We start from the raw sequence: 24,308 nt of genomic DNA, 5'->3' as shown, positions 1-24,308 counted from the left end.
GAATTTGAATTCACTGTCTATGAACTTCCAACTTCATAAAATTACAAGGTGCCTAGTATTACAGAGAAACAACAAAACATTTTAGTTTCATTTATTCATCAAGAAGGAATCAATAGGCTACATAGCTGGATCAAATTAATTTACAAACATACCTCCTGCCCACCACCGGCAACTAAAATAAAATCAAATGTTATGTGTCACTACACTCTCTCTCCTCTCCCAGATTATCTAGTGTCCTGCCCTGGCATCTCTTTGCTCCATGCAACTTGGAAGGAACCACTTACTAGGGAGAATAGGGTGGCTTACTCTTTGCCTGTTCTAGCCTTTGTGCCCCCTATGGGCATGACGCCACTGATGGTTACTACCTTCAAATCACAGACAACATTAAGAGTTCAAAAGCAGATCTCTCATTTGATCTCATGATTTTCTATTCAGTAGACATAGTATATCGTAGCTTTACATACAATTGGACATACTTATGGATTTGGTACTGCGTGAAAACACAAGCCATGGAGTGGATGGCTGTAGGGGGAACTGCAGTGCGGCGTGGTCGGCTATATTGTCAGTCAGGGGACAGGGGTTGGACAGGGAAATGGACAGAGAGCACACCTGTGACGGGGGCCAGCATTTCCTGTAGGAAGTGGAGAGAGTGCCGGATGTTTGCGACATATGTTGTACTTCTCATCTTCCTCCCCAGGTCCGTGTGTGTATGTCAAGGCCAGTGGCCTGCTCTTGGCCAGCCCTGGGTCCTGGGCTGGGCCTCCCCCATTCCCTTAAACCCCCACCTCTCCCCTCATATCTCCCACGCACACTTACAGATCTCCTGTGACAATATTCAGCTTTCCCTTTTCCTCAATGTTATGACACCCGATGGAGCCATGCTGATACTGAGGCCGGGATTCAGTGCAAGGATTATGACCATGACTCTTTTGGCTCCAAGTTGTAACAGTAGTCTGGCAGTGTGTGTGCGTGTTAGGCTTGCACAATTCTGGTAACTTGAAGGATTCACGGAATGAAGAGGGAATAAGCAGGAAATCCGGAATCCTCCAAACAGGATTCCTAGCAAACCAGGGAATTTAAGGAAAGTTATTGTAATTTTGCAACCCTAGCGTGTGTGTGTAGCTGGTATGTTGTGCAGACCAGGGGAAGTATCTGAGGTGACTCACCTTCCCATGGCCATGAGGCACAGGGCAGGGCCAGGAAAGAGGGAAACACACTGGAGCCCTCCAGCCCATCTCCCATATCCCTGCACTGGTCCAGGATGGAGCCACTCTCTGCCCTCCAAGTACACATAAACAACACAGTCTGGATGGCTTGCCCCTGACTCTATAGAGGCACGATGGACCCTGACAGTCACAGCCCATTTAGTCATGGTAGGGGGAGGAGAGGTGGGACTGTGGGAAGAAAGGTGGATGCAGGCAGCCTGGATTATGGTTATCACATCCTGGTGTCCAACACAGCTGACAAATGTGGAAGTATCGGCCATGTGAACGCATGGGAAAGAGGAGAGTGTGATGCAACAAACAGGAAAACATAAATCATGGAATTGGTGATGCTTATGATTAACTTCATTTCAGTAACACAGGATTTATTCTGCAGATACTAATGTTGAGGGGACATGATCGAAAATATGCATTGTAAGAATTTCCCTAATAAAAGGAAACTACATGTATCATCTTTCCAGTCCTTTCAATAAGTATTCTGTTTGATTCATGTCTATTAGATACTGTAACCAAAGTATAGAGAAATGGAAAGAGACATTCACTTCACAAACTTCTTGTCCATGGTCCAGTCCAGAAGAAAGTGGAAAAACCACAACATGCCAACATTTCAGTTGCTGTATTCAAGGCTCTTGGCCTCCCCACTGCTCTCTACCTACAGTCATTACAACCAATCATGACCCACATCTCTGGCAGGGAAACCACGACAACAAAACTCCAACCACTAAAACATATATTCCATTCCTTCTCCACACAGTCTCTGAAAATAAAGACATGATATGAGGGAAAGAGGTTATAGTGGGGACATGGTACTACTCCATGTGGATTTACTAAAGAAGAGAGGCAGGGACACAAGCAAACAGCACAATAAACTTTGTAATACTGTAAATGAATGAGGTCTTTATTCTGTTTTCAAAGCAGAGCGTACTATGAGGAATGTTTTACCATCCAACTTCAGACCAAATAGAGAACAGTTATATAGAACAACAAACACTTGAACATGGCTACTAGCTTTCTGTAAGTCGGTTAATCACACACACACACACACACACACACAACACACAGACACACACACACAACTCTGAGAGACTGAGAGAGAGGAAAACACACACACTCACATAGAAACACACACTCATGGTCTTGTGGTTTACCAAGGAGACCTTTCATTGTTAGTCATTAAAAATACAACAGATCCATATTCCAGAACACCCCTCTCCATTTGCCCATGGTTCACACTCTCTCTATATCCATGACCCAGAAAGCAGACTGCACAAACAACACCAACACCCTCACATGTGATACATCCCATTAGCCATTAGATCAGAGAGTGCCACCACAACATCTGTCTGAGTATTCTGCACTAGCAGACAGGGAAGAATGTGTGGTCTTATTTACAAGGGGCTGTGTAATGGATTTAGTTGTGATGATGAACACAGAGCAGGCATCCAGTGTTCGTATTTAGTTATCATTGAACAGGTTTCGGGTTGTTTACATGTGAAGCGTAACTGTTGAACACAGGCGACATGCGATACAATCAGGAGCTGCAATCTGACTGAAAATACATCTCTTTAACGGGTGTGCGCAAAAAAAGTCATCCGACTTGTTTCCTTGTAGATTCATAACTCCCTGACATCTGGAAAAGGAGTGGCTCAGGACTCTTACTGTAATTAGTCAAAACAAAAGCAGGAACCAGAATGAGAAATGCTTGGCTCTGTCACCTTTATTGGTTGCAAGATCTACTCAAATTGATGACAACAGGATACATAGCCTACTATCAGCAGCAACAGATGAATACACAGCAGGAGAGAAGCAGAGCAAGTATCAGTCATATCAGCCAGGGAAAGAAACCTACCACTTGTGTACAGTGTGAGTGGAAGAAACTCTCTTAGATACTGTGCTGTATATTCTATCAACATATCAATTGCCTCTAAGAACTACTTTCAGATTAGTGTTCCCTCACTATGATCCCACTAATAACTATCACTGTATTACTGTAGCTACAAAATTAAACTTGCCCTGGACCTTTTCTACATGCAATCCTCATATATTTCTGACCTATTCCATCTTCTGTTTTCTGACTAATCAGGTACAAGAACACAGGGTATTTGGATTATGACTTCATATTATTGATGGTGGATAATATCCAGAAGCAGTCTCAACTACAACACTGGATATCATAGAATATAGAACCTAGAACAGTCTCTATGGTAGATATACACTGTGTGCAGATAGAATATTGAATGTCAGAGTATAGCAAGACTACAACTACAGTATTTTTTGTGCTATCTATTGAGAGAAGCGATATAAGATAATTGGATGCGAGTAGTGATTTGAAACCTTTTCTTTTTAATGCTCCAGTGAGCACAGATTATCAAGGGAATATTTGTATGTATTCTATGTCCCATTGGAAACGCCAGAACACGACACAAACATAATCTCCATTGTCAGTTCACCTCCTTGTCTATGGAAAGATTGAAGTCTATTTCTCTCAACAGTCATTAGAATTACATAAGTATGCTAAATAATAGGTTAAATAGGTATTAACATACAGACGTTTGACAAGGATACTAGTTACTAGAAGGCAATTTCAAACACTATACATTTAATGGTCTACCAACTCTCAGATTTCCGACATGACAGCTATACAGTTGTAACAGTCTCTTGGTCAGGCTATGAAGGGCCTGCATGTGTTAGGATGCTGCCTTTTCACAAGAAGAAAATATCATATGTCTACACAACCTACTTATGAAAGGATTCCTGTCACTACATTTGACCGTTATTGTATTTTAAAGTGATAACTACAAGGATTATTAAGATTTAGTATTAATATTAGTTGATCCTTTTTTGAAACATCCCCATTAAATGGGGAGATATGAAGTAGACTACAAATCAGGCTCAACTAAAATGTAAATTAAATACACATTTATGCTAGAGAGAAACAGACAGTGTTCATGTATTCAATGATAATGCAGGTTATTGTGTCACAGATAGCACACTCTCAGTGGTGTATAACAATAGGGCATGTGGGTGGTGCAGCGCGAGTCCAATATCAATTCCCTCAACTCTGAACTCTGAACCATGACCTTTACCCCCTTCAACCTAGTTCAATAAAAAAAATAAACAAAAAAATCATACATCGATCAGAAGAGCAAGCCAATACTTTCAATACATTTTTGCTCCCACTAAGCGTGACCACAAAGTTTCTGCTTTGTTTCATGTTGAAGCGTGGTTGTCCAACCCCAACACCCCCCACACCCCCCATAGATCCTTCACTGTCCATCCTCTTACCCGCTCCCTCTCTTGTTCAGTGCCCTTGGGAGGTGAGTATGCGGGGGGGGGGGTCTACTCAGCAGGGATTTTCCTCTTGGAGGGGGGGATGAGATGACCGGGGAGGTCGGCGGGCAGCTCGTGCCCCTCCAGTTTGACTTTGATCAGGTGATTGGCCAGGGCAAACTCCTCATCATCCAGCATCCCGTCCTTATCGATGTCAGCCAGCTTCCAGATCTTCCCCAGCACCGTGTTGGGAAGCTTGGACTTCAACATCTCTTTCTTGGCATTGGCGCCAGTCACCTTCCCATTGACCGGCGACAGCGTGTAAAAGATCTCGTCGTACATGGGCTTGTCACGGGCCACCACCCACTCTGCCTCATCGATACCCTCCCCGGCGCCCTCGCCGTAGCCGTGGCCGAAGGGCCCATTGAGGGTGCCGTCGAAGGCCCCTCCCTTCACCACCTTCTGGGGTCGGTTGGTCTCCTCCTGCCTGACCAGAACCATGAGACCGGCGATGTCGTGGGCCAGCATGTCGTCCACCGAGTCCAGCAGTTTTATCTTCAGGGGCTGGAACTTGTTCAGGTCGTGGGCATTCAGTTGCTCCTATAAGAGGGGAGAGAGGGCAGAGGTAAGAGGTCAAAAGAGCTGTGTCTTACTCACTACAAACATAGTTTGGGTTCAGGATCAGGGTCAAGCTGATCTTAGTTGATACATCTCTACAGTCTCTTATGTGTGAGAGGGAGTCAGAACAAGATACATGACTGTCCTGGTCTGTGAATCAGAGATATGTCAGAAAGGATCAACATGACTACTGTTTATTTTCTACCCTGAGAAAAGTCATGTTGGTGCTTCTCTCAGTAAGGTGTTCATCAGGCCCAGATGGACTGGGGGTGGTTCAGATCTAATTGCTGATCACAACCAATCAGAAAGGAGCTTGTTTTGTCACCATGGCTCAAAGCAGTCCCAGTAGGGCAGTTTGTGTGTTAGCTCAGTAATCACAGGATTTTGTCTTTGCTTGAAAACAGCACAGATTGTGGGCTTTATCCATCAGGCTCTCTTGGTAAACATTGCAATGTGAGTCATGTTCGTAGTCATTTTATATTTCAAGGTTTTTAGGTATTTATGGTATGATGTCGTCTGTCCAGCCCATATGATATATTTTACACCTACCCTTAGCTTTACTCAAGAGAAGCCCCGTCTTTCTATCTTACCTGCATCTTCTTGAGGTTGGGGAAGTCTCCAGGGGAGATCTGGTGTTCTCTCTCAATGCGGCTGTAGATCTCTCCCAGACTGTTAATCAGCTCTTTCTTCTTGCCCTCCTTCCCAAACACACTGGGCATCTCCTTTTTCAGAGAGCTGATGATATAGGCATGGACCTAACGGGGCACAGAGCAGAACACAGCAGGACTGTCTGTTAAGACTGAGTGAGGCAGAGAAAAATCACTCATATATGCTTCCTCAAATACTGGATTGGGACCCATAAAGGGGTTGTAGCCAGCTCCTCTTGGGTCATAGCTAGAAATATTGTTTTGTTTATGTGTCTATTGTGCCACTAAGGACTCTTTAAGTTCCTCCAAATATCTCAGATGTCCTTGAAACTCAAAATAAATGACAGGAAGGAGGCACTTAAAGCAGTTTTATGAGAGAGCATGTGGCAGGTATCACATCCGGCTACACAAGAGGTTCCCCTTCCTTGGAGTTTCCTAGATCTGAGAGAGAAGGGGAACATAATGTCATCACACGAGGGGTGGCACTACATGAGTCACCAGCTCCTTCAGTGGAACCTCTGTATCCTCTGCCTCGGTTTCCCTTTGGCGGATGGATGAGCACACTGCTGCTGACAGCAGAGGAAGCCCACCTCTCTGGTCTGGTCAGGACAGGGGCATAGGACAGGACATGGACCAGGTTCCATGGACCAGGAATAGGGGGACAGGGGACAGGAGGAGGCCGGAGGTGGGTTACCATCTTCTCTCAAGGTGACCACCTGTTTGGGGGTGATTCCTTGGACTGTGGCCAGGGATGCCCCCAAAACACACACACAGGCACACACACAAACACAGACCCTCTGCAGGACTTCCTGCTGTGGCTGTGTGATCTCCAGAACAGCCATATGAAGGGTTGAGATGAGGTGGTGCCTGTATTGTATGACAACAGAGGACCTGGTCCTCAGTCACATAGACTGGTATGAGGCTAATAGGAGAGGAAGCCCATAGTTAAGCCACTGTAATGGCTATGACATAATAACCTGCTGAGCTCAGGTGGCATGTCATGTCAATGCTACCCAGCCTCAGAACTGCTACCCAGCACCCCCCCCCTCTCTCTCTCTCTCTCTCTCTCTTTCTCTCTCTCTTTCTCTCTCTCAATTACAACAGAAAGATCTCTCCTCTGTCTCACTGCTCTCTGATGACTATCTAATTAAGTTCCATTCCACACTAACTGGACAAGAAGCTGATATTTCTGTTTTAATATGAACAAGGGCAAATCAGATGTCCTTGGGGCCCACTGTGTGATTCTGAAACGTGAGCCACATCAGAAGAGAGCAGGAAAAGTGCCCTGGGAATGGAAATCAGAGCTTACGTCTTGTCGTTACTGGAACAAACACTGCTGATGCTCTCTCAAGGTCTTTCTGCAGATCATTCAATATCTCCCCACCTCCCTGTTTGGCTCTCCTATTCGATCACCCCATCCCTCCATCCCTTCATCCATCTCTCCATTCATCCAGCCCTCCCCCAGCCACAGACCAGGCCCTCACAGACAGACACTAACACATCTGGATCCAGTTGGAACCACATGGTAAGACCAAGTTCATCCCAGGAATTCCGACAAACTCATCAATTAAACACTCCCCACTGTTCCTGATCACACACACACTATCATTTAGCTATGGGCTGATAAGATTGTATTGCAAATCAAATTTGCCTGAGACGTCACAGTAACTGGTTACAAATGCTACTTTGTCACCTCATTAGAACTGTTGCCTAACAGTATTTGTCGACCAGTAAAAAAAAGAACAAAAGAAAGAGAATTGTTTCCAAACTGCCTGATGCAAGTTATAAATAACATTCCTTTGTCCTGGAAAAAAATCGCATTCGAAAAACTTTAAGAGAAATCCGAGGTCAATCTGAGGTCAAGATTTGTCCCATGACTAACTCCATCTACCATACCTTGTTTACATCCAATTGCAATCAATGCTCTATGCCAAGTGAACAGTAGTGACCTGTGACTGATAATTGATTTGGTGTGACTTTGTGTTTTCTTAGTGCCACCAATGCGTTATGACTCTATTAAAGTGTAGCTCAGCTGGGAAGGCACCCTGGTACAGCCACTGTACCAGCCCTCATCTCACCACGCAGTCACACAATGTTGCCCTGGGGAGAGGGATTGCAGCTTCGCTCAGTAGGGGAAGGATATCTTACCCTAACAAAGTGGATGTAATTGCAGTCATTACTCTTGCATTGTGAGTCACTGTATTATAGTTCCTGGTCACAGGATGGGTAGCTTATTAAGTTCAGTAGCAACTCCTGTATGGAGATTCTGTTCCATTCAAAAGACCTCTTTAACAAATACTTTTCTTCTCTTTCAAAAAATGACTTAATAATTTTTTAAAAATAATATGCCATTTAGCAGACGCTTTTATCCAAAGCGACTTACAGTCGTGCGTGCATACATTTTTGTGTATGGGTGGTCCCGGGGATCGAACCCACTACCTTGGCGTTACAAGCGCCGTGCTCTACCAGCTGAGCTACAATACTTAATACTTAATAAAAGAGAACTTCCTACTCAGGCCAAAATGACATAACATAGTGCTTAGGAGTAATATCCACTCTTACTTTTGTGAGAGAATGTGTGTGTGCAAGCGTGTGTCCGTCCATGCATGTGTTTGGTTAGAGCTTACCTTGGCGAGGCGTGCTCTCTTGATGAGGTCATTAAGCTTCCTGAGGGCAGCGTTGCGGGGTAGGGACTGGATGTCCTTGAACAGGTCCTGCTCCTCCGCCTCAAACAGCTTACGGTTGTCGGGGATGAGCAGCGGGTGCGACCAGAATGACCCGATATAGACACGGATCACCTCGGGTGTGTTGACGATCTTCCCTAGCGACCACATGAGGGCGCCATAGACCCTCATCAGCTGCTGCGTCTCAATCTGGTCTGCCTTGTTTAGAACCACCCGGATCTTGTCTTCGTGATTCTTCAGGGCCTTGATGACCTCCGAGAACTCGTCTGAGATGTCCAGCTTGTGGGCGTCGAAGAGGAGGATGATTCGGTCCACGCGCTCTGCAAACCACTCCAACACGGCGGCAAAGTCGTAGCCTTTAGACACGAAGGGGGGTGAGGGGAGGCAGGGGTGGGAGGGGTGGGAGGAAGGCAGGGTCAACAACCAGCAGAACATCTATGCCTCTTCAACAGACTGTTGGAAGACCAGGGCGGCCCAGTGGTGTCCAGCTAAGTAACCAGAAGACTGTTGTGAACTTGGTAGGCCTATTGCTCAAGAGGACAAACAGTATGACACGTCATCAATTCCAAAAGAGAACAGTTAAAACCACTTGTTAAGATAGAGGCTGAAAAGCATTTGAACACAATATGGTAATGGTTGATCATTTGGTATCTTACCACTTATCAGTGAGAACATAACATGATTACATTATTTATTTAAACCAGTGCTAATCTATCTTGACCTCACTTCCTGCTCATGATTTGCACTTAGTTCTCACTACTTGACATGACAGGACATGACAGGACAGGATACGACTGTGCTTCATGACCCTCTTCTCCTCTCCTCTCAGCATTAGCCTCCTGTCCTTAAGGGGCTGCAGCGCTAGCCTCCCCTAACCTACCCTCGGCCCCGCTGGCTGGATAACAGGCTTTACACCACAGGAGGCTGCTGAGGGGAGGACGGCTCATAATAATGGCTGGAACTGAGCTAATGGAATGGCATAAAACACCTGGAAACCATGTGTTTGATGTATTTGATAACATTCTATTAATTCCACTCCAACCATTACCACGCTCCAACCATTACCACACTCCAACCATTACCACGAGCCCTTCCTCCACAACTAAGGTGCCACCAACCTCCTGTGCTTTACACTAAGGGGTGACTGAACCACTTTACTCTCCTCATGCCATCAGCAGATAGATAGAGTGAAAGAGTTAGAGAGAGAGTTAGAGAGAGAGAGAGAGAGAGAGAGAGAGAGAGAGAGAGAGAGAGAGAGAGAGAGAGAGAGAGAGAGAGAGAGAGAGAGAGAGAGAGAGAGAGAGAGAGAGAGAGAGAGAGAGAGAGAGAGAGAGAGAGAGTGTTATAATATAATAATAATATAATATAATAATAATAATAATTGTGTTTCAGCACGGATAAAGATAATCCCCCAAACGATTGCTAATCTAATGGATCAATTAGCTGTCTAATCTGAAGGCAGTGATCCGAGAAGCCTAGAGACAAAGAGAGCTGTCGGGGGAAAACAGATTTCAGCCGCAGAGAAATTAAAATGTACTCTACTCTCCAGCTAGCAGCATGTTTTCAGATGATGAGTAGTCCATTCCCAAAGCATGTATTCCTAGTAGAGAAGAAAGCTAAATCTCCCACTGACAAGATGTCAGTGGTAGACGTCAAGAAGTATGACAGCTTATTTGAATGCCATTGAAATGACAGAAGAGATTCCATTGGATGGTGAGGGTGTTTCACTGTGTTAATTGGAGGCAGACCTGCAATCAGTCAGCCAGGCAGCTAGAGAGAGTCAACATTGGGCATCACACTCTCTCTCTGCTTCATTCCTAACTGTCGGTGAATCAAGTGTGGAAATCACATAATACAAACTACCAATAAACTATTCAAAGAGCTTGGCAACCAGAAATTATTGTGTGTGCTGTGCACGTAACATAAAATAAAAATGGGTCTGGGAACTACACAGAACATATGTGATATAGCAATATGAGGAGAATAAATGGACATACAGGTTATGGGTACATTGAGGCAAATAAAGCATATGTGTAGAACACACATGTACAATTGAGTTGAATGAAGAGAAACAATTGAAAGGACTATGAAATACACTGAACAAAAATATAAACACAACATGCAACAATTTCAAAGATTTTACAGTTACAGTTCATATAAGGAAATCAGTCAATTGAAATACATTAATTGGGCCCTAATCTATGGATTCACATGACTGGGAATACAGATATGCATCTGTTGGTCACAGATACCTTTAAAAAAGGTAGGGGCGTGGATCAGAAAACCAGTCACTATCTGGTGTGACCACCATTTGCCTCATGCAGCGCAACACATCTCCTGTGCATAGAGTTGATCAGGCTGTTGATTGTGACTTGTGGAATGTTGTCCCACTCCTCTTCAACAGCTGTGCAAAGAACTGGGACTTTTTCAGCTTCCAGGAATTGTGTACAGATCCTTGCAACATGGGGCCTTGCATTATCATGCTGAAACTTGAGGTGAGGGCGGTAGATGAATGGCATGACAATGGGCCTCAGGATCTCATCACGGTATCTCTGTGCATTCAAAATGCCATCGATAAAATGCAATTGTGTTTGTTGTCCATAGCTTATGCCTGCCAATACCATAACCCCACCGCCACCATGGGGCACTCTGTTCACAACGTTGATATCAGCAAACCGCTTGCCCACACAACGCTGTCTGCCATCTGCCCAGTACAGTTGAAACTGAGATTCATCCGTGAAGGGCACACTTCTCCAGTGTGCCAGTGGCCATCGAAGGTGAGCATTTGCCCACTGAAGTCGGTTATGACACTGAACTGCAGTCAGGTCAAGACCCTGGTGAGGACGATGAGAACGCAGATGAGCTTCCCTGAGCCTGTTTCTGACAGTTTGTGCAGAAATCCTTCGGTTGTGCAAACCCACAGTTTCATCAGCTGTCCGGATGGCTGGTCTCAGACGATCCTGCATGTGAAGAAGCCAGATGTGGAGGTCCTGTGCTGGCGTGGTTACAGGTGGTCTGCGGTTGTGAGGCCGGTTGGGCATACTGCTAAATTCTCTAAAACAAATGTTGGAGGCGGCTTATGGTAGAGAATTTAACATTAAATTGCCTGCCAACAGCTCTGTGGACATTCCTGCAGTAAGCATGCCAATTGCACCCTCCCTCAAAACATGACACATTTGTGGAATTGTGTTGTGTGACAAAACTGCACATTTTAGAGTGGCCTTTTATTGTCCCCAGCACAAGGTGCACCTGTGTAATGATCATGCTGTTTAATCAGCTTCTTGACATGTCACATCTGTCAGGTGGATGAATTATCTTGGCAAATGAGAAATGCTCACTAACAGGGATATAAACAAATTTGTGCACAACATTTGAGAGAAATAAGCTTTTTCAGCTCATGTACATGGGACCAACACTTCACATGTTGCGCTTATATTTTTGTTCAGTGTAGAAAAAATACTAAGATAACCACCCATTTCAGGTCGATTTTTTGTGCATAGACACATCATAGACACAACAACACAACCTCCAACTGTGTTTTTGCTGAGATACTGAATATTTCAATATCGAGACACATAGGCCTACCATCTATCAAGTGAAACACCTGTCTCCTGAAGCACCTAACAGCTCTTCTTCAACCTTTCTCCATCTCCAAGGGTGCTAGGCAGAGCTCCTCCTTACCTTGAAGCACTTACAGCTGAGCGAAGGGGAAGAGTTCCACAGAATTCCCAAAATTGAAGACTGTACCAGAAATTTGGATTAGTGTGTTAATGTCGTTCAAATCAGAGGCATGAAATATGGCAGCCAGGGCCATGTTTCCAGGGAAGGATGTTATCCCATGCCGACACAGGGGATAGAGACGCATAGGCCTCATCCCTGATGATTTGGCAGTTTCACTATGGAGTCTTATTGTTACCTGCGGTAGGGATGGACAGTATATCTCTCTCACCTTTTCTTATGAGGTGGTGGTATTTATTACCGATTTATTACTTCATAAGCCTGCTCTAGTGTTTCTCAAGGGTTCTGAAGTTTATTGACTAGTGTTACCCTAAAGATATTGTGGATCAACATTTACTGTAAGGGCTTAACAGGAACTAAACACTACATCTCAATGCTCCTTCGCCTCAGCAGGGACTTTGATACATATAGGCAGCCGTACAGTAGGTAAGAGACCATACATGAATCATGGGCAGGACAATAAGAGCAGTGAAACTGTTTAGAGGACCGTGGTATTATGGCAGGGATTATAAAACGATGGGGCACAATAGAGGTTAATGTCAGGAGACCCAGTTATTTCATGTCAGGTCTGGCTTGATGCAGCACTGCAGAAACTCCATAGGATTTATACTGTAGTAGTATAGGCAAGCTGCATTGGTTAACACTGTGCTTTCACTACAATACCTCCATATGGGCATTTACGATACTCGCTATAGCCGGGTCCATGTTCATTCGCAGCTGTACATGGGGAGAGAGAGACACAAACAGAGGTGAAAATGAAATGAAGGAAAAGAAACGGGGGGTTCAGTGCTTCAAGTGAACATGGAGATGTGTGGGTGAATGTTGTACATTGTGATAAACATAATACAGTCTAGTAATGTACCTATCCAGTACTGAAACACAGTTAGGGTACTGATAGAATAGAAAGCAACATGTTTAAAGACCCAGTGCAGTCAGAAACAAGATTTTCCTGTCTTTTATATACATTTCCAAACTATGAGGTTGGAATAATACTGTGAAATTGTGAAATTGATGATAATGTCCTTTTAGTGTAAGAGCTGTTTGAAAAGACTGCCTGAAATGTCTGCCTATTTTGGTGGGATGGAGTTTTGACCTGCCTGGTGACATCACCAGGTGGTAAATTAGATAATAGACCAATAAGAAATAGAGTTCCAAACCTCTTTGCCAATAACATCTAGTTTTCAGTTACCCCCTCCCCACTCAGACCACTCCCAGACAGTCCTAGCTAAATCTTTGCTAAGAAGCAATTTCTCTTCATTTTTGACCATTTTGATTGAAAACAATCACAGTAAGGTACTTCATTTTTTACCCAGAAATGATTTAATATTGAGATAAAAACAGCTGCATTGGACCTTTAAGAAAATATGTAAAAACATGACAGACATTATAAGAGCACACATTCCCTCTCTATTCTGCCAGTAGACAGCTCCTGGTATAACTTCCATTTACTAACCCTTTGTGTTTTGACAAGTTAAGATGACACTAAAGGAATAAAGACTGCCACCATATCTCCTGTGGGGAGAGGAGCGGAACGAGACAGAGAAGGCAAATAAATGCATACTCGTGCCATTCACACTATGAGGCAGGCATTAGACAGAGAGAGTCAAAGACCAGCCTAGTGTCATAGACTAGACGTAACATAGTAAAAGGTAAATCCGGGACACTCAAATTAGAATGATATGTTACGTTTGGTATGGTTAGATAAGACAAGGTTACTTAAGGCAAAAACTAAAGTAGGGTGGTTGGTCGGGGTGGATGGGTGAGTGTACAACGCGAACGTCTAGCAACCCAAAGGTTGTGTGTTCGAATCTCATCACGGTCAACTTTAGCATTTGATCTAATTAGCAACTTTGCAACTACTTACTACGTTTTAGCTACTTTGCAACTCCTTAACATGTTAGCTAACCCTTCCCCTAGCCCTAAAACATAACTCCTAACCCTAACCTTAACCCCTAACCCCAAGCCTAGCTAATGTTGGCCACCTAGCTAACGTTAGCCACCTAGCCACAACAAATTGGAATTTGTAACATATCATACACTTTGCAAATTCGTAACATATTGTACGAATTGCAAGTCGTAACATATCATATGAATTGTAATTAGTAACATATCATACGGAAATGGATGATTGACATCCACAAATTAATACATATCATAGGTAACTTAACTTATGGGAGGATAATAATATATATTAATAATATGCCATTTAGCAGACGCTTTTATCCAAAGCGACTTACAGTCATGTGCGCATACATTTTTACGTATGGGTGGTCCCGGGGATCGAACCCACTACCCTGGCGTTACAAGCGCCATGCTCTATCAATTGAGCTACAGAGGACCACGGCGCCGGAGAAGATGGCTGCCGTTTTACAGCCCTCTAACCAATTGTACTATTATGTGTGTTTTTTCGCGTTATTTGTAATTTATTCTGTACATGATGTTTCTGCCATCGTTAAATGTGCAACCAGAGGAAAGAAAACTCTAGACCACCTTTACTCCACACACAGAGACACATACAAAGCTCTCCCTCGCCCTCCATTTTGCAAATCTGACCATAACTCTATCCTCCTGATTCCTGCTTATAAGCAAAAACTAAAGCAGGAAGCACCAGTGACTCAGTTAATAAAAAAGTGGTCAGATGACGCAGATGCTAAGCTACAGGACTGTTTTGCTACCACAGACTGGAACATGTTCCCGGATTCTTCAGATAGTATTGAGGAGTACACCACATCAGTCACTGGCTTCATCAAGTGTGCATCGATGACGTCGTCCCCACAGTGACCGTACGTGCATACCCCAACAGAAGCCATGGATTACAGGCAACATCCGCACTGAGCTAAAGGGTAGAGCTGCCGCTTTCAAGGAGCGGGACTCTAACCCGGACGCTTATAAGAAATCCCGCTATGCCCTCCGACGAACCATCAAACAGGCAAAGAGTCAATACAGGACTAAGATTGAATCATACTACACCGGCTCTGACGCTCGTCGGATGTGGCAGGGCTTGAAAACTATTACAGACTACAAAGGGAAGCACAGCCGCGAGCTGCCCAGTTACACAAGCCTACCAGACGAGCTAAGCCACTTCTCTGCTCGCTTCGAGGCAAGCAACACTGAAGCGTGCATGAGAGCACCAGCTGTTCTGGATGACTATGTGATCACACTCTCCGTAGCCGATGTGAGTAAGACTTTTAAGCAGGTCAACATTCACAAGGCCGCAGATTACCAGGATGTGTACTCTGAGCATGTGCTGACCAACTGGCAAGTGTCTTCACCGACATTTTCAACATGTCCCTGACTGAGTCTGTAATACCAAAATGTTTCAAGCAGACCACCATAGTCCCCGTGCCCAAGGACACTAAGATAAGCTGCCTAAATGACTACCGACCCGTAGCACTGACGTCTGTAGCCATGAAGTGCTTTGAAAGGCTGGTCATGGCTCACATCAACACCATTATCCCAGAAACCCTAGAACAACTCCAATTTGCATGCCGCCCCAACAGATCCACAGATGATGCAATCTCTATTACACTCCACACTGCCCTTTCCTACCTGGACAAGAGGAACACCTACGTGAGAATGCTGTTCATTGACTACAGCTCAGCGTTCAACACCATAGTGCCCTCAAAGCTCATCACTAAGCTAACACCTCCCTCTGCAACTGGATCCTGGACTTCCTGACGGGCCGCCCCCAGGTGGTAAGGGTAGGTAACAACACATCTGCCACGCTGATCCTCAACACGGGGGCCCCTCAGGGGTGCGTGCTCAGTCCCCTCCTGTACTCCCTGTTCACCCATGACTGCATGGCCATGCACGACTCCAACACCATCATTAAGTTTGCCAACGACACAACAGTGGTAGGCCTGATCACCGACAACGATGAGACAGCCTATAGGGAGGAGGTCAGAGACCTGGCCGTGTGGTGCCAGGATAATAACCTCTCCCTCAACGTGACCAAGACAAAGGAGATGATTGTGGACTACAGGAAAAAAAAGAGGACTGAGCACTCCCCCATTCTCATCGACGGGCTGTAGTGGAACAGGTTGAGAGCTTCAAGTTCCTTGGTGTCCACATCACCAACAACCTATCATGGTCCAAACACACCAAGACAGTCGTGAAGAGGGCACGACAAAGCATATTCCCCCTCAGGAGACTGAAAAGATTTGGCATGGGTCCTCAGATCCTCTAAAAGTTCTACAGCTGCACCATCGAGAGCATCCTGACTGGTTGCATCACTGCCTGGTATGGCAACTGCTCGGCCTCCGACCGCAAGGCACTACAGAGGGTAGTGCGTACAGCCCAGTACATCACTGGGGCCAAGCTTCCTGCCATCCAGGACCTCTATACCAGGTGGTGTCAGAGGAAGGCCCTAAAAATTGTCAAAGACTCCAGCCACCCTAGTCATAGACTGTTCTCTCTGCTACCGCACGGCAAGCGGTACCGGAGCGGCAAGTATAGGTCCAAAAGGCTTCTTAACAGCTTCTACCCCCAAGCCATAAGACTCCTATTTGCACCCCCACCCCATCTTTTTACGCTGCTGCTAGTCTGTTAATTATTTATGCATAGTCACTTTAACTCTACCCACATGTACATATTACCTCAACTAGCCGGTGCCCCCGCACATTGACTCTGCACCAGTACCCCCCTGTATATAGCCTCCCTACTGTTATTTTATTTTACTTCTGCTCTTTTTTTCTCAGCACTTTTTTGTTGTTGTTGTTTTATTTTACTTTTTTATTAAGAAATTCATGCATTGTTGGTTAAGGGCTGTAAGTAAGCATTTCACGGTAATGTTTACACCTGTTGTATTCGGCGCATGTGGCAAATAAAATTTGATTTGATTTGATCATACTAATTGGAGTGTTCCGGATTTACATTTACTATGTTACGTCTACCCCTGAGTCCAGTTTGCAAGGACAGGCTCCACACACACAGTACACGCATGCACGCACGCACACACACACACACACACAGCTGTGCTGACTGTGAGTAAGGTACATTTAGCCTTCTATTTATTTGCTATGGGAACACACTGGAGTGGGGGACTTTGTCTACACATTGATTTACAGTTGAAGTCGGAAGTTTACATACACTTAGGTTGGAGTCATTAAAACTCGTTTTTCAACCACTCCACAAATTTCTTGTTAACAAGCTATAGTTCTGGCAAGTCGGTTAGGACATCTACTTTGTGCATGACACAAGTCATTTTCCAACAATTGTTTACAGACAGATTATTTCACTTATAATTCACTGTATCACAATTCCAGTGGGTCAGAAGTTTACATACACTAAGTTGACTGTGCCTTTAAACAGCTTGGAAAATTCCAGAAAATTATGTCATGGCTTTAGAAGATTCTGATAGGCTAATTGACATAATTTGAGTCAATTGGAGGTGTACCTGTGGATGTATTTCAAGGCCTACCTTCAAACTCAGTGCCTCTTTGCTTGACATCATGGGAAAATCAAAAGAAATCAGCCAAGACCTCAGATAAAAAATGGTAGACCTCCGCAAGTCTGGTTCATCCTTGGGAGCAATTTCCAAATGCCTGAAGGTACCACGTTCATCTGCACAAACAATAGTACGCAAGTATAAACACCATGGGACCACACAGCCGTCATACCGATGAGGAAGGAGACGCGTTCTGTCTCCTAGAGATGAACGTTCTTTGGAGCGAAAAGTGCAAATAAATCCCAGAACAACAGCAAAGGACCTTGTGCAGATGCTGGAGGAAACAGGTACAAAAGTATCTATATCCACAGTAAAACGAGTCCTATATTGACATAACCTGAAAGGCCGCTCAACATGGAAGAAGCCACTGCTCCAAAACCGCCATAAAAAAGCCAGACTACGATTTGCAACTGCACATGGGGACAAAGATTGTACTTTTTGGAGAAATGTCCTCTGGTCTGATGAAACAAAAATATAACTGTTTGGCCATAATGACCATCGTTATGTTTGGAGGAAAAAGGTGGTTGCTTGCAAGCCGAAAAACACCATCCCAACCGTGAAGCATGGGGGTGGCAGCATCATGCTGTGAAGGTGCTTTGCTGCAGGAGGGACTGGTGTACTTCACCAAATACATGGCATCATGAGGAAGGAAAATTATCTCAAGACATCAGTCAGGAAGTTAAAGCTTGGTCGCAAATGGGTCTTCCAAATGGCAATGACCCCAAGCATACTTCCAAAGTCATGGCAAAATGGCTTAAGGACAACAAAGTCAAGGTATTGGAGTGGCCATCACAAAGCCCTGACCTCAATCCTATAGAACATTTGTGGGCAGAACTGAAAAAGCGTATGCGAGCAAGGAGGCCTACAAACCTGACTCAGTTACACCAGCTCTGTCAGGAGGAATGGGCCAAAATTCACCCAACTTATTGTGGGAAGCTAGTCGAAGGCTACCCAAAACATTTGACCCAAGTTAAACCATTTAAAGGCAATGCTACCAAATACTAATTGAGTGTATGTAAACTTCTGACTCACTGGGAATGTGATGAAAGAAATAAAAGCTGAAATAAATAATTCTCTCTACTATTATTCTGACATTTCACATTCTTAAAATAAAGTGGTGATCCTAACTGACCTAAAACAGGGAATTTTTACTGGGATTAAATGTCAGGAATTGGGAAAAACTGAGTTTAAATGTATTTGGCTAAGGTGTATGTAAACTTCCGACTTCAACTGTAAGTGGGTGAACAGCCATGGTAGAATAAAGTTTTAAGAGTTACCACATTTTAAGTAGTTTAATTATAAATTAAGAGTGAAGACAATATGTAATCTATCGTTATTGGAAGCATCATGAAGTGGACCTGCTTTAATAAAGAATTGTATACCTTGGCAAGAAATAAAATAAGTCACATAGTTCACAAACCTGGAACCAATGTACTGTCTGCTCTGCTTCCTAATCAGATGGAAAGAGTGACAATGTTTTATAAAGTCCCAAGTCAATCCAAAGGTAACAAGTGTCAGAACTACGATATATCAAAACTCCTACTTTCTTCACATCACTGACACGTCAACTAACGCTATGACCTTGTCTACACTTGGGTTTTAGAAGCCATAGGGAGTGATTGGAATGGAATATCAGATACAGGAATCTGACATTTTTCACAGTTCAATGACGGTACACAAGTAAGGGATAGTCTTCATGTCTTTCTTAGTAGTGTACTTCTGACTCCTTGGCCCTCAGAGGTTTTATTGTGTTACTGGATGACATGGGAACTCAGTCTTGGCCCGTGGCTATGAAAATACTCTGTAATCAGACGATGATCCACTTAGGGCAGGCATGCATCCTGCTGAAGATGACTATTGTTTTGCCTGAAAGGGTGGAAACCACTTAGTAAATAAATAAATGAAGAAGAGACTGTGCATCTCTTTGTTAGATTCAAATTCAGTAAGCTGAAAATGCATGATCGAATGGTTTATAAAGACTTCATAGAATTCTTACACTCAGTTTACCTTTCATTTCAGTTATAGCTTTTACTAGGACCGATTTTCTCTGCCTAAATAAATGTAATCTTCTCCTCATAAAACTCAACCTATCCAGACCAGAGCTGTACCTAGCTGTACTACTTCACTATAGGGACAGGTGCAAGCCATCCAAAATGAGGGGTGTCTGTTAGACACATAATATAACATCATAATTGCTATAATAGGCCTGGGCTGGTACTAGTGTTTTCCTCAGGATATGGTGCAGGAGTCCTGGCCTGCTGTAGTGGAGGTCTGAGAGGCAGAGAGAGAGGTGCTTCTCTGGGGAGAGAGAGGTGTTGGCTGAGTGTCAGGGAAAGCTTCCAGCTGCTAACACTAAGAGCAGCCCTTCTGCCTGGGCAGGCCTCTGATACAGCCCTGAGACTAGAGCAGAGATAGGCAACATTGATGTGGGTGGGGGACACAAAAAATATAATTGACTGACTATCAGTGACTGACATAACAAGAGAAAAACTCGAAATTGCAGCTTGTGTATTCTACTATTCTAACTCGCAACAGTAAGTTGAGACCACAATTGAGTTCCTAAAAAATAAGAATACTGGAGAAACATGGTTAAAAGGATCCAACTCATTTTCTGAATTACTCTTAAAGAGTATTTTTTTTCCGAAAGGTTAAAAACAACAGGCTGAGGTAGCATACTCCAGCGATGGCTGTCCATAAACAAACCAGCACTCCATTTCTCCATAACTACAGTCTATGGGTTTAGAGACTTTTTTTTATAATTGTCCCTTCTGGGTATCCTTACTGAGGTCATTATCCTGTCCATCTGCCAGGTAAGTCTGTGTTTTTAAGAAGCCTGCTTCTCTTTCGTCTCTCTCTCCTATGGCTCAGTTCTAAGCATACACAGATGGTCACCCTCCTTGTACTCATGTGCTGCCATGAAGGGGGAAGGTGTGCCATATCCTTGTTCAAAGTAATGAAATTACTTCCTGTGCCAACCCTCCCCAGTCCCCATACATGTGTGCTTGTCCCTTGCCAACTGTCGTCAGGCCTCTGGGACTGAAGTAGTTCCCAGAGACATGGCCTGTTTACTACTTAGCTACGACTGGTACTAAAGGGTACTACTTTCTGTGAGGTACTTGAAAGTATCAAGCAGTAATTGTCTCAACTTTAACCTGTTTCAAACCCACCACCCTTCCTTAAAAGTTTGACACAAGCAATCTTATTAAGTTGGTGATAACAACATAAACATAGTCATGAGTGATGTTATGTTCATTTGTCCACTTATCCAGGAATCCTAAGACAAAAGGTGTGAAAAGTATCCTCAGGTCTGTCCTCTGCAGTGCTGTATCTAGGATCCTACGCTGTGCTTCTCTACTGAAACAGATACAGTGTTGTTTGCCAAACCTGCACTACACGCATTATTCAGCACCATTAATCCCACAGGCCCTGTCAGGCCAACACGCAGCGCAGTGGGAGAGGAAACAAAACAGCAGTACACGCAGATACACACACACAGGCATGTTAGACACTCACACACACACACGCACCTGTCTCCTCTAAAAGGATTACACTTGATAAGCATCTTTTCAACACATGACTACAACCTATCTCCAAACCACATTAAAACCACATTAAGCCTACAGCGGGTCAGCTGTTTAACAGAAAGGTTTATATACCTGTTATAACCAGTGTTCCTGGGTTTTAAAGTAGTCTCTAGAGTGACAAACACTGATGGCCTATCTTGCTATCTTGTAACACCCAATTGTAAAAGGCAAGTATTTCACAGTGCGGCCCAACCTGGTGTGCAGTGTTAAGGCTCCTCACACGGCCAGGCAGCCATTCTCATTAGGAGCGCTAAATCTGACCATCACACTAACACACTAATGAGAGGGAGAGAGCAGCCTGACCCAGAGCATGGGAGAGAGCACAGCCTGCCAGGACCTACCATCACACATACTGTAACACAGTGCGTTTGTGTGCTTGCGCGCGCGCGTGCGTGTGTGTGTGTGTGTGTGTGTGTGCACGTGAGTGACAAATAGAGAGAGAAGATGATGAACATCACACACAGCCAGCAGGCAGCCAGAGGGAGGCAGCAGTCCAGGGATTCCAGGCCAGGTCTTCAGGCTGCAGGGCCGAGACATGGACAGCTTTACACACGAGACCGACAGGAAGAGGCTAATGAGAGCCCAGGGCTTAAGGCCCAGCTTGCCCTAATGACTGCTCTGCTCCTAATGGGAATGTACAGGGGCAGGAAGACCACAGCCTTCACTGATGCTATGGATGGAACATATAGACTTAATCAGCAAGCCACCCTGATGTAATATATGAATTGTATTGGGAGGACAGCTTCTGATGTACAGTGTATGCCTAAACTGTACCTGGGAAAAGAGCTGTGCTTGGAAGTTATCCAACTCTCTGAGGGTGTTTTCACACATTGTTTTTTTCAGACAATTTTTGTGAACTCAGTGCAGTTCGCTCATTTTTTAATTCAGTGTGAACACTCCAAAGGAACTCAGACCCCTCAAAAGAGCCCCCTGAAGCGAACCGAACTGAGACCATCTCGAGAGGTGGTCTGAGTTCGGTTTGTTTGAATTCCGTGGTCCGTTCCCTTTTTTAGGTCAATGTGAACACAAAGCTCCCTAGGTTCGCTTGTCATTATTCCCGCACCACAGACTAGACTACTGCAACACCGTTTCCCCTGCCATAACCCCTCACATTAGTGCCACAAAATCGAAAAGATGATGATGTGCAGGTTAGTGGAAAAACACGTGCTGTTTTTGGATATTGATAAGCGATTGTCAAGGATGCACAGAAATTCCAAAATATGTGTGGAGTTTTGTACTGACACGAATTTCTGATTATTTGTTTGCAATATGTGATCTAGTATAGGCTAAGAAAGCTTCATAAGCTGTTTATTTTAAAATGGTTAAGGTCAGGGTATGGGTTAAGGTTAGGGTTAGGATCTAGGGTAGGGACGTCCCAAAGAGCCCGGATAGCACTAACCATCCTTTCTAAACATAGCAATGTGAAGGCAAAGAGAACTCGGACCACAAAATAGGTGAAGTGAACTGTCAAAAAATGTGAGTCCTCATTCAAAGGCAAGGGCGGTGTGAATAAAAAGAGAACCAAGTTATTTTGCTTTTTCTTTATCCCAGAGTTCACTTTAAAAAGGACTGAGATCGGCTCTTTTAAAGAGGACTATATGTGAAAACACCCTTAGATACCCAGGAAACTCAAACTGAGTCCAAGAGTACATGAATACCCAGTATAACACACATGAGAGTGGTTTTTGGGGGCCACTTGGTTAACATCGGCTTTGGGACATGCTCACTTCCTGTTAAGAATGCTTTAGGGGTATGAAAGGCACAAGTGCATCACCAATAACAACAGGGCCAAATTATAGGAGAGAACAAACAAGCAGTAACCTGCAATCACAGGCTTTTGATGACGCCAAGTTAGAGTCCCTATACTTTAACTCTAGACTCTATATACCCAACCAGCAGTGTGTTCTGCAAGTTCATGTATGCACAATTTTGTGCCTAATAGACAACTCTGTGACAGCAAAATAGGAACTACTTGACTATACAAAGTAAGATCCTCAGCACATTACAGTCATTCAAGCATTTCCAGCAGTGCCAAAACAGTGACTGATTTCACTAGTAAATGCTCTTAATTTGAATACATATTCAATGACAACATCTGCATAGACTGCTGCATACAATTTGGCTCCATAAGCTCTTGAGTTTGGTTGTGGCAAAAAGTATGTTACACAGTTTACTGGACTTTTGTGCTTATGTGACGACATTGGAGTTTCTCTGTATGTAGGGGCTCTGCTTCTGACTGTGTATAGCTCTAAAGCTGGGTTCTCTCTCTGCTTCCTCTCTCCTCTCTGCTCCCCTGAATGAGCCCTAGTCCGACTGGACCGTTAGCTCACGCTACACAGCACCACAGACCCACATGCTACCACACCACTGCACCACACACACACACACACACACACACACAAACCGGCAGCCCAAAGGAAAGTGCTGACGGCTGGGTGATTACCGTGGGCTATCGGGTGGGTGATGGACTTTTGCTGAATGTGGAATGAAGTTACCAACCATACACAAGACAAACAGGAGGACATGGACACAGAGTCCAGAGAGCAGAGATTGGCTGGAGATTACAACCTAGTTGAGCCTGATGCAAACACAGAGGCACACATCTATCTGCCACACCCCATGTCCTATAGACTTGGCTTCAGTAGAGTATACAGTCATGAGGTAAGGTTTTATGGGTCTCAGAAAGTGAGGGAGAGAGAAGAAATCAGAAAAAAGTTAATAGAGCAGAGAAGAAGAGCACAGCACAGCGTGATATAGTAGAATAAAGAAGAAGAGTAGAGGTGTAGCAGTAAGGTGAGATGAGAGCTAAGGTACAGTAGGGTAGGAGTCCTCAGCAGGCAGGTATCAGCTGGAGATAACCCTGACCCTGTAGGGAGGAATGAGACTGGACTGGTTCACAGGAAGCCAGAGTTACTCTCGCTTCTCTCTCCCTGACATGGAACAAGGAGGCCCTTTTTCCGGAATATTGGTGTGTCGCGTGTGCCAAGACATACTTCCGTTCAATCACCTCTGAGGATTCTAAGAATTTCCATTTGCATCTCTCACTGTGACATCTATCATCAGTGAAAAGACAAGAGTGAGGGAAACATTGGCACACA

General features: G+C 44.3%; 1 protein-coding gene across 2 annotated transcripts in view; it reads right to left on the bottom strand.

Moving 5' to 3' along the window:
* Window positions 1-2,100: 2,100 nt before the first annotated feature.
* LOC311108690 (EH domain-containing protein 3-like) overlaps window positions 2,101-24,308 on the bottom strand; it is a 42,904-nt gene continuing 20,696 nt past the window's right edge. For both annotated transcript variants that reach the window (XM_084151409.1, XM_084151408.1), the window contains 3 exons: window positions 8,386-8,798; window positions 5,702-5,866; window positions 2,101-5,093 (listed from right to left, as the gene is read on the bottom strand). In XM_084151409.1, the coding sequence (XP_084007535.1) occupies window positions 4,563-5,093; window positions 5,702-5,866; window positions 8,386-8,798 (1,109 nt within the window). In that variant the 3' untranslated portion in view covers window positions 2,101-4,562. The remainder of the gene's footprint in view (window positions 5,094-5,701; window positions 5,867-8,385; window positions 8,799-24,308) is intronic.

This window comes from Coregonus lavaretus (genome assembly GCF_964263955.1).
Source record: "Coregonus lavaretus genome assembly, chromosome: 33".
Taxonomy (NCBI): Eukaryota; Metazoa; Chordata; class Actinopteri; order Salmoniformes; family Salmonidae; genus Coregonus; species Coregonus lavaretus.
Note: the sequence above shows the minus strand (reverse complement) of the source record. Positions and strands in the feature narration are given on the sequence as shown.